Below are 11,077 nucleotides of genomic sequence, written 5' to 3'. Positions count from 1 at the left end.
ATTTTAAATGATCAACACGATCATTTATCCTAGTCAACACGATCTTTTAAATTTGAAGTATTTTTTCCATCGTTTAAAATGAACTACATGATCGTGTTGATATGATCTAAACGATCACTTACCATGGTCAACACGATCATTTACCATGGTTAACACGATCATTAGATTTGAAGTTTTTAACGATCATTTGCATTGGACTACATGATCGCTTATCATAATCAACACGATTGTTTGCCTTGGTCAACACGATCGTTTAGCATGGTCAACACGATTGTTTAAATTTAAAGTTTTTTTCCTCATCATTAAAAAGAACTATATGATCATATATTATGACCTAAATGATCGTAAATCATTCATTTAGACAGTAGCACACAATTGTTTAGAAGAATACTACTTGTCCACGTGTGTGGTCGATTAATCACATGTTGATTAGGGTATTTTTGGTATTTCTCATTGTAGAGCCGTAGATTTTTTCCATTTTTGAAATTATTCTATACAGTATAAATATATGTATGTATGTATATATAAATCTTCTTTTCTTTTAAGGACAATTAATAAGATTCCTAAGATAATGTAAAATCTTTTATCCTTTAAATATCTCATTCTTTAATTAATTCATTAATCAAAGATATATCTCATCTTTTAATTAATTCATTAATCAAAGATATTTAGTCAAAGATATTCCATAAAAGAAATATTTTAGACAAAATCTTCAATAAACTCCCCATTTTGTCTAAAAGGAATTTCTTTTCAGGTTCAACACAATACTTCCACACAAGTCAAAATAAGTCAACACTTAATCAATGTGTCGCATACCACAAACTTCAGCACTTAATGAAACTGATTCATTCATTTCAAACAAAAAACTTCACATAACAGAGGACGAAATATTTAGTCAACTACTTCTATCACTAAAAACAACAGACCATCAAAAGAACAACAAACCAACCTAACATGAGTGACAGCACTCTACACCCACAAGCACCCACACTCCCCTTTTGAACCAGAAAAAAAATACATCAATCAGTAGTTGACTCCCTACGACTAGTAGATGGAGTAAAAGTCTTCAAGTGTCGAATGAAAGCATCAATCTCCAACTGTTGTTCAGACGACAGATTGATGGAGTTAGTTAATGCATGAGATTCAACAATAAAATCATTAACAATACGGGCAGCTAACTCACGATTAACAAAGAAACCTTCAACAGACTCATCCCAGTCACTAGTATTGAAAACGCGCGGGCCACGAGATAGATGCACATCATGATCAATATCAGGCACATGACTGCCCTGAAATAGTCTGTAGCTAAGGGGCTAATGTTTTAGGGTCAGGTCCAGGAGTATCAGCTGCAATGAGCACAACTCCATTTAAGTGAAGTAACAGATTTGAGAAGAATCGCGAAAGAGCAATGAGGGTCTTGACCCCAAACGAGCCAATGTCTTAACAACTGATTGTAAATGAACGCACCCGTATCCACCTTATTATCATTACAGATTCGATACAAAAATGTTTATAAGGTAGAAGATACACTGAAGGCATGAGAAGAGGGGAACCAATTAGCAATGTCAATCTTATGCAAAATGGCATATTTGATGCTGAGAGCGACTGCAGGAATTCCATTGATAGGCCATGTGGACAAAGTCCCACCAGATAAGATAGAAGTCAGAACATCAGTGGAAGGAGACGATGAAGAATAGTCAACATCAATAACATTCCCTAAAAACCCGTTAATCACAGTAGAAGAAATCACAAATTTGAACCCCCGAATATGAATCGTTTGATAATCCGGGCTACTTGGATCATTAAATTCATTAGGCAAATTAACTATAAACTCCCTAATAAGCTGGGGATAAAATGGATCGACATTCGAAATAGTTTTTGTTAAATCAGCCCTTTCAATAAGGTCCATAATACTCATACAGGATTGATGTTTGTCATAAACATTTACCTCATCAGCTATCATTCACTGCACCACGAACTTCCAACGCTAGACATTCTCTTCATGATGAAAGGATATTCCATCAATGGGGACAAAAGGAATATTTGGAGGATCTTATTCCTACCGGTTTTGGTAGTTATATTACACCTTTTTTGTTGAGATTTCCTCTTTGCTAGCTTAGATGCAACGAAGATCTCAGCAGAAGAAGGTGGAACAGCAGGATTGTCATCATCATTGGTAGGAACTTCTTCAGTGCAGATATTAGGGTGTTGAGGTTCCACCTCATCCTCATCTTGTCGATCATTAGGTTGACCCACAGGTGCAGCAGAAATATCACCAGTAAAATCATCAGGAACAGATTCATGAGCACCAATCAAAGCAAATGGAAGTGGCGATGAAGGAGGGGAACGAGCTGATGGTCCCGGTTGAACGTTAGATGCCATTTGGCAAAATGTTTTTCTCATTCATCTTCTCTACCGCCAAAGATCTCTTCTCCCTCATTTCTCATCACTTTTGATTCTTCAACTTTAGCTCTATGTTGACATAATATTTTTAAAGATTGGAAGCAATTATTTTGTAATTTGAAGGTTGAAGAGGATGAGGAACATCAAGCTCAATTCAATTTCTGGATAGAATGAATTCACATAGACATCTTCAAATTTTTGCATCGGTTTAAACTCCTCAAAAAGAATTAGAACGTGAGATTTGTTGTTTTAGAAAGTTCATTCAATTTCCAACAAGTTTTGTGAAGGAACATGAGCAAAATCTGATTTTAGATTGGTGTTTTCCGTAGAGTCATTTAGGTCATAAATTTGGGTGCAAATTCGTGAATGCTCTGGATTTTTACGTTTTCTAGATCGTACAGAGGTAGTTAGAAGCTATATTAGGTATGGTTCAAAAGCTTATGAAATTTTCTACAACTTTTATGTAGAAAGCGTGAGTTAAATATGATTGGAAATAAACTTAATTTCAAGAGTAAATCAGGGGATAGCAGGAGACTCAATTTTTGAACTCTCTTTGTTTCAAGCCATTTCTGTAGCAATCTCTTGGGAATCTCATTTTCCTTCCTTCAAGTAAGTCGTAGAGGAGTTAAAAAGGAATAGTTTGATATAAAGTACATTAATTTTTGTGAAGTATTGAAAATGTTATGAATGTTTGAAGTTAAGCTATTAAATCTAGAAAATTCTAGAGAAATAGAAAAAATACACTTTTACGCTTAAGTTTAAAATAGTTGAATGTCATCGTTTGTGCGTCATCAAAAGTTAGAATTAATATACTAGATGATATAAAGTTTTGACGCTTAGTTTTGGTTTGTTTGACAAGTAAAGAGGAAATAAGTCGAGTCTACACACCAAGGAACTAGCCTAAGGTTCTGAGTGACAAAACAAATTACTAAACTGTTATCTATAATTATATTTCTATGAATAGTGATGATTTCTATGAAAGGTTGGAAGCATAAGTTCAAGCTTAAGTTTTAAGATGAAATTTATATATGAGCACGTTATTATCAACTTTCTGAAAAATAGTTGAAATCATATCATTTTAAGCAAGTATTGTTTTAGAGTTTTAGTTTTCCACAAACAATCTAGGTAAGCTTGAGCTTTATGAAAGATAAAGATAGCAGACATGTTTTAATGTTTTCGTATGGTTTTTTTATGTTTCTATTACATGACTGAGATGTTAAGCCCGAAGCTATATTGTACCGTGTGCACATAGGTTAGATTTCGTTGTTGACGTGAGTGTACTCCGTAACAATGATGTTGTCGTGAGTGTTAGATGGGCCCCACTACATCGTAGAGCTTGTAAATGTTGAATGTACTGGGCGTGTCCTACACAACGTAGATTTTTCATGTTAGTTAAAATGTTATGATATATTTGATATGCCTTACTAGATTTCAATATCGTACATGCTGAGTATTTGAGAAAGCTATTCTTATTATTATACGTTTATATTTATGACTTGATTAAACATATTTATATGTGTAAAGTTTTCACGTGCTCTTATCTGTAAATTTATAGTTTTAAATCGAGTCACTCACTGAGTTTTATAGCTTACCATTCCAAAATGTCTTTCCCACTTTCCAGGTAAAGATCAAGCTCCTAGTACCTGATAGACTACCTTAGTTTGCTAAAGCTCCCATATCGATTGCCAGTACGTGGTTGGAGATGTACATAGTGTCTGTTTTGTTATGTTGTATATGTCTTTGTAAGATATAGATACTCTACAGTTTGTGTAAGCTCTAGGTGTTGCAATCGTATAAACCTTTGTTGGTTATGTTCTTGGTTAAGGTGTCTCCATTAGGTTTACTTGCTAAATTAGCTAGTTATTTCAGGGTTGCACTTCATGTATGTCTATGATTAGTCTAGGTTCCGCTGTATTGTGTTGCATGTAAAATAGTTTATAAAAAAGATTAGCATGTTTATCAGGTTTAAGAGTTTAGTAGAGTCGACAGATATTCTTTAAAGGAGAGCGATGTCAGTTAGCTTCATGCCATCTTTCAGGCTAAGCTAGCAAGTAGTCTGGGAGGGGGTGTGACAGAAAGCAGCTCGAGTTACAGGAGAGGAACCTTCGTTAAGAGTAAATAATTTTCGAAGGACTTTTTCTTATTAAACGATGGCTCGACTAAAAGGAGTCTAATATTCAAGTTGAATCAATGAACAAAGGTTGAGAAGTGACTGGAAAGGAGCAAAGAATTTGCGAAGGCGCGAAGCGAAGCAACTGTGAAGGAGCCCTTAGATAGCAAAATCTACCATATGAAGTTTTGGACGAAGGACTTGTTTTTATCCATTTCACTTTTCTTGGACTCTTGATGGAATGAAACCCTCAAGTTAAACCCTAGCCTCACACCAAAAGGAGGGTTCCCTGTGCCCGTTGAAGACCATCGAGGTTTCGGAAGACTAACTTCATAAGAGGCTAATGGGTGGGGTGGAGGAATTAAAGGATCGAAAAAAAGGATGGTTGCGCCTGCTCTTCTTCTTTCAGTAGCCTGATTCCATTCTTCTTAACATGCATCAAAGAAGGTATAAGGAAAAACTACTCTCTAAATCATGGATTCTTCTAAGAAATAGGGTCAAAGGGTGCTCTAGCCTATCTACCTCTTTTTTCTCAATCTTTTAGGATCAGTTTCTGCATTCCTGAAGAAGATAAAGTAAAGCAGTTCTTGCGCTTCTTCGATCGATCGAATCTCGATGATAAATAAGGCAACTTCAATATAAAGGTGACTTTCAATCCCTACCCCTTACTTAAAGAGAAGAAGATGAAGCGGAGGCAAGGCGAGCAGAGTGAAGCCCACAGAGCAGAAAATGCAGAGGAAGTTGTCTCGGCACCCTCTTTCATAAATAGGAGTCAGTGAATGCTCGTAATAGTAGAAGAACGTAGGTCCCCATGGAGCGGGATTGAATAGTCAGATAAAGGGAAAAGTATGAAAATCAAGATCAAGCCCTTGGGTCCAAAACTCATGAATTTAGATCTCGGGTCAACTCCTTTAAAGCCTCGAGTAGTCTTTTTTCTTCTAGAGAAGGATCAGTACTTTCATGAAATAGCTTGAAGCAAGCTAAGCCATCACCTGAACGCAGTCCACTACACGGTTTCTACTCAGCAGACGGATGAGGTGTTAGAGATATCTGCTCAGTTCCATGAGAAACTAGACTGATTTCCCACTACACGGTTATCAGGATGAGAGACCCTCCTCTGGGATATTTGCTTGACTCGGAAGACAAAGATCATAGACTCGGTTGATCCCACTAATGGCACAGCCACTCATAGATAGAGTAAAATCGCTTCCCCCCAAAGAAGGACCTAAAATAGAGTTAACATATTCCTCCACTCACTCAGTCTCTCTATTTCAATAATGTTATTCTAGCTTTTGACTGATAAAAGGATTGGAGTTACCTTTCAGCAAAAATAGATAATTAATAGACTTCATCCTAACGCAGAGTGGGTGTTCCGATGAATCCATAAAATCTAGAAGGGTAGCATAGCATATTTTTTCCTAGGGTATTTAGTATATTGAAGAAGTTGTGCCTATCTACCTTCGAGGTAAGGATTAAGTTGCGTACTTATGCATAAGTTGAAGCATAAGGTATTACCTTCCTGTTTTGCATAAGTACACAAATTAATCCTTGCCTCGAAGCGTCGCAATAAATCACATAGCCCTTCCCTATTATAGGGAGTGCCAGACTAGATGTTGTCGCAATAATCTCTTCTTCAATTCCTAAAAACTCTGTTTGCATTTATCTGACCACTCAAACTTAGCATTCTTCCTTGTCAAAGCTATCAAGGGTAATGCTAATCATGAGAAATCTTCAATAAAACGTCTATAGTATCCTACCAAACCCAAGAAACTACGTACTTCTATCGCACTGGTTGGTCTTTCCCAATTAACAACCGCTTCCACTTTTTGTATATCAACACTAAATTCGTTTGTCAAAACTACATGACCCAAGAACACTACTTGTTCCAATCAAAACTCACATTTGCTGACCTTAACGTACAGCTGTTTATCATGTAGAGTCTATAAAACAATCCTCAGATGTTCCTCATGGGCTTCCCTTTCAACTAAGTAAACTAGTATATCACCAATGAACACGATTAAAAACTGATCTAAATACTGATGGAAGATCTTGCTCATGAGGTCCATGAAAACTATAGGCGCATTCGTTAGACCGAATGGCATAACTTGAAAATCATAGTGCCCATACCTCATCATGAATGTTGTCTTAGGAATATCTAATTCTTTAACCTTCAACTAGTGGTATCCTGACCTTAAATCAATCTTAGAGAACAATGATGCTCCCCTTAGCTGATCAAATAAGTCATAAATGCATTGTAAAGGATACTTGTTACGTATCATAAACTTGTTTAACTTCCTATAGTCAATACATAATCTGAGGGTACCATCTTTCTTTTTAACAAATAGCACTGATGCTCCCCAAGGTAATATACTAGGTCTGATGTATCCCTTGTCAACTAGTTCTTGTATCTACACCTTCAGTTCTTTAAGCTCGCTCAGAGCCATTCTGTAAGATGCCTATGAAATAAGTGTTATTTCTGGTAACAATTTAATAGTGAACTCGACCTCTCTATCAGGTGACAAACCTGACAAATCGTCTGGAAATACATCAAGAAACGTTTTCACTATAGGCACGTCTTCTGGCTTCAACTTTTCTCTTATACTTCTACAACGTGTGCAAGAAACATTGTGCAACCTTTCCTTAGCAATTTCTCAGCTTTCAAAACTGAGATTAAACTCATAGGAATGGCTTTCCTCCCACCTCTAAAAATCACATCAACAAAGCCTAGTTTTTTGAAAATCACTTCCTTCTTATGGCAATCCAACATAGTGAGTGCATAAGAAATCCATTCCCAAAATTACATCCAACATCTGCAACTCTAGTGGAAGAAGATCCGCTAACATACTGAGACCTTCTACTAAAACCTCACAATTACGTAATACCTCGTTGACAAGTAAAATATCACCAACTAGAGTGTATATAGATAACCCCTCAAATAAAGGCTCTATCATTCTATTTAGCTTAGTAAGAAATATACTAGAAACAAAGGAATGCATAGCACCTGGATCTAATAAAACACGTGCTGGCACATTACAAATAAAAATCGTACCTGTAATAACGTCTGATGTATCCTCCACTTCTTGTTGAGTCATAGCATAAACCTTTCCTCGTTGCCTAGGTCTTCCAACAACTTCCTTTTGCCTTGCACCGTTGGTGCCCTCTGTCAGAGTCGCTAAAAATCTCGATTGCTTAACTGCCTGAGACCCAACTCCTTGATCCCTTTGAACCACTACTCTCAACTGTAGGCAATCTCTCTTGAAATGCCCTGACTGTCCACACTGGTAACACACACCAGCACTAACAAGACACTGACCCCGATGATTTCTACCACAACAAGACATTAATTAATCTAGAGGATTAAAAATCCCTCGATTCTTCAAAGACTCCAGTGGGAAGGCCACAAATGTTGGTTCGTCTCGAGCAAGGCCTTTTCTTTAATTGCATGACTGATATCATTTGATCACTAGACATTTGGCTGAAGGCATTGGTATCACATGATGTTCAAGCATGAATTCCATTTCTAATACCACATCAAAGTTATCCATCTTCACGACCACAAAGTCTGCGGGACTATTCCATCCTTCCAACTTCATCATAGTTCGTTTCACTAGTTCGACGATAGGTAAAGTAGCAGAATTGACGACCTTCGTTCTTTCTGAATCCTTCTCCCAATAGAGTTTTAGTCATCTAGCTTTTGCCTCTGTTATAAAATTATGAGTTGCACTAGAATCAACCATAGTGCTCTTGGTTGGCTTCTAGTTGATCCAGGTGTCAACATACATCAGACCCCTTTCCACTAGCACACTTGTCTCCCCTGCCTTTTTCTGAAAGACGATAAGATATTTAAGGCCCCTATTCTAAGGTTCTCACCTTCCTCTGTCTATTCCACTTCACCATCTGCTTGACTCAATTTATCATCTGAATCTGAGGTTAAAGAGGCATGAAAGGCATTGAAGGCGGTTTTATTAGAACATTCTCTAGCTAAATGTGGTCCCTTACATATGAAACAACTGATAGGACGATTGGATGTGTTCTGATTGTTAGGTCCTCTCCATGTGTTCCCTGTATTTTGTTGGTAAGGTCCACGGTCTTCACTAGGACGTTTGTCTCCCCTAACAGCTTTGAGAGAACTCGGACGACTATTCCTGTTTCTTCCAGGTGAGGAATTTTGATGACATCTCACATCTTGAGAGTCACTGGACAAATCAAACAACCGTTTGGCCGCTAAATACACTAACGTAAGGTCTTGGACTCTTTGTTCATATAATTTGGTCTTCGCCCACAGTTATCAAACCTTTGACAAAACAGAAAACTTTGTCTTTCTTTGACATATCGCGTATGCTTAACATCATCCCTGTGAACTGTTTTACGTACTTCCGAATCTTGCCGGTGTGTTTCAGTTTACACAGTTTTCACCAAGCCAGGATTTTCACATTCTCAGGAAAGAACTGTGAGTGGAGTTCTTTCTCTAAAGCGTCCTACATGTCTATTATGCAACACCCTTCTTGTATGTCAACGTATCAGGATCTCCACCACAATTTGGAATCATCGGACAGATGCATCATCGCCAATGTCACTTTAGCTTCCCAGTGACTGTGTTTGTGGCCTTAAAGTACTGCTCGAGATTAAAGATGCAGTTCTCTAAGGCCTTTGCATCCCTTGCACCATAAAAAGGCTCGGGTTCCGAAATCTTTACTCTGCTAACACGAATTGCTCCTCTAGCCGAAGCTTGGTTTGTCATTGATCGCATTGTAAGATTTAGGCTCATGTTCACGTCTACGATTTCACTCATAACGACATTGAGGGTAGCTCAAAAATTCTCTGCCATGTCGTCTATCATCTTTAAAAGCATCTTCTAAGAGCTATCTAGCTCATTGACACGTTCCTCTATATGGGCAATAGAGGACAGTAAATTGTCCTTACGCTCGTAGTTACCAGTTCTTTCAACATTTACTTCTAGTGTATCGACTCTTGTCAACAACTCTTATATCAGTAATCTATCGAGACAGCCAACCACCACATCAATAGTATCAGCTTTCAGAAAGTAAAAATGTTTATGACCTTGTAATTTGAAAGTAAGAATGTCTTAAGCCAAGTTTTCAAGCACGTTTTTATAAATCTATGCTCGTATGTTCTATGTACTCACTATGGTCCTATGTGCACATTTGGTAACTCTGCTATTAATGCGAAGGTTGACCAACCTATGCTTAAATCCATCAGAAAAGGTATACTTTGTTGTGCCTATGAGGAGAAGGATACAATGAAAACTGTATCCTATGTTCGTCTTTTGACGAAGAGGTGTTTTGACGCCTAGGCAATTTTTTGACGATGAGGCGTTAGTACTACCTAGACTTCATGCTAAGAACGGGTTGTGAATTTATGATCAAGAATGGCCTATGAAATGTCATCGAATGTTTAAGTTCGAGTATCATGTCTTTCAAATGACTTCTAATAGCTTGAACGTTTCTATAAGCTAAGGATTTATGCTTAACTATTTTATAAAGCATGTTTTATGAAAACCGTCACTCACTAAGTCTTTCAACTTATCCTTTCAAATCATTTCTAACTTTTTAAGTATGGATTGTGCATTCCCTAATGATGGGCTTACAGTTGTCGGGCCAACCAATTATTAGAAATTGTTAAGTCATTTTGAAAGTTAGTTTTCACTCTATAAGAAAAGATTAGGATCAGCTTGTCTATGTTTATTGTCAAAGTTTCAATGTTATAAGTTAGTTTAGTAAAAAGGCTATTGTCATATTTAAAGCTTCCGCTAATGTATCACAATAGTTGCAACTAGTGGTCTAAGTTATTAGTAAAAGCATGTAGCTTCTGTTGTTGTTCCTTTCGAGCATGCATTCGTGTTGTGACTACTAGTTAAGTTAGACAAGTTAGTCGGTTGGTGACTGTTGCCAAGGTATGGCAATCCTTGCCAGTCTTCACACCCCTTTCAAAGCTAGGTCAGAGGTTCAGAAAATGTGCTCTAGGAGAGGGTGTGACAAAAGCACCATCCCATTAGAGTATGCAATGATGATTTACTGCATCCCATTAGAGTATGCAATGATGAAGACAGTGGTAGTTAATCTTGAGGCCATAATCAAACTCCATCTTCTCTTGGATGGGAGCACCTAAAGTTGTCGTGCCCTTCCACTGTACCATTGAAGCTTTTTGTCTTAAAGCAGTTTTTGAGCTTTCAGGTTTTCTGCAAGCACCCATTCTTGGTGATGTATGTTCTCAAGCGACTCTCAACCAAACCATAACGCTCTATCAAAATAAAGAAGAAGAGACAACCCTTAATAAAGTTAAGGGAGAAGAAGAGAATTGAGGAGAAAAAGAATAGGCCTCTCCGCCACCACCACTGCTCAAGAGGAAAAAGGTCAACGTTGTTACGTCTAGCTCGCAGAAAAAGGAAAAGAGACGGAAGCTAGGCGTGACCATCATGTTCGAATTTATGACCTAAAACTCGTAGTTTGTAGTATAAATTACATTATATTCAATAAAGTAGTTATTGAGGACTTATTAGTGAAATTAGAAAACTATAATCTTGAATACAATAAACTAAGGTTC

The 11,077-nt window shown here is 37.3% G+C and overlaps 1 protein-coding gene across 1 annotated transcript; it reads right to left on the bottom strand.

Moving 5' to 3' along the window:
• Positions 1-7,263: 7,263 nt before the first annotated feature.
• On the bottom strand, positions 7,264-7,854 carry LOC103502884 (uncharacterized). The gene has a single exon (XM_008467006.2). It carries the CDS (start codon positions 7,852-7,854, stop codon positions 7,264-7,266), a length of 591 nt encoding a protein of 196 aa, XP_008465228.1.
• Positions 7,855-11,077: the final 3,223 nt, after the last annotated feature.

Source organism: Cucumis melo, chromosome 10 (assembly GCF_025177605.1).
Source record: "Cucumis melo cultivar AY chromosome 10, USDA_Cmelo_AY_1.0, whole genome shotgun sequence".
NCBI classification, from domain to species: domain Eukaryota; kingdom Viridiplantae; phylum Streptophyta; class Magnoliopsida; order Cucurbitales; family Cucurbitaceae; genus Cucumis; species Cucumis melo.
The sequence above is the reverse complement of the archived record's forward strand: the minus strand, read 5'-3'. Positions and strand labels throughout refer to the sequence as shown.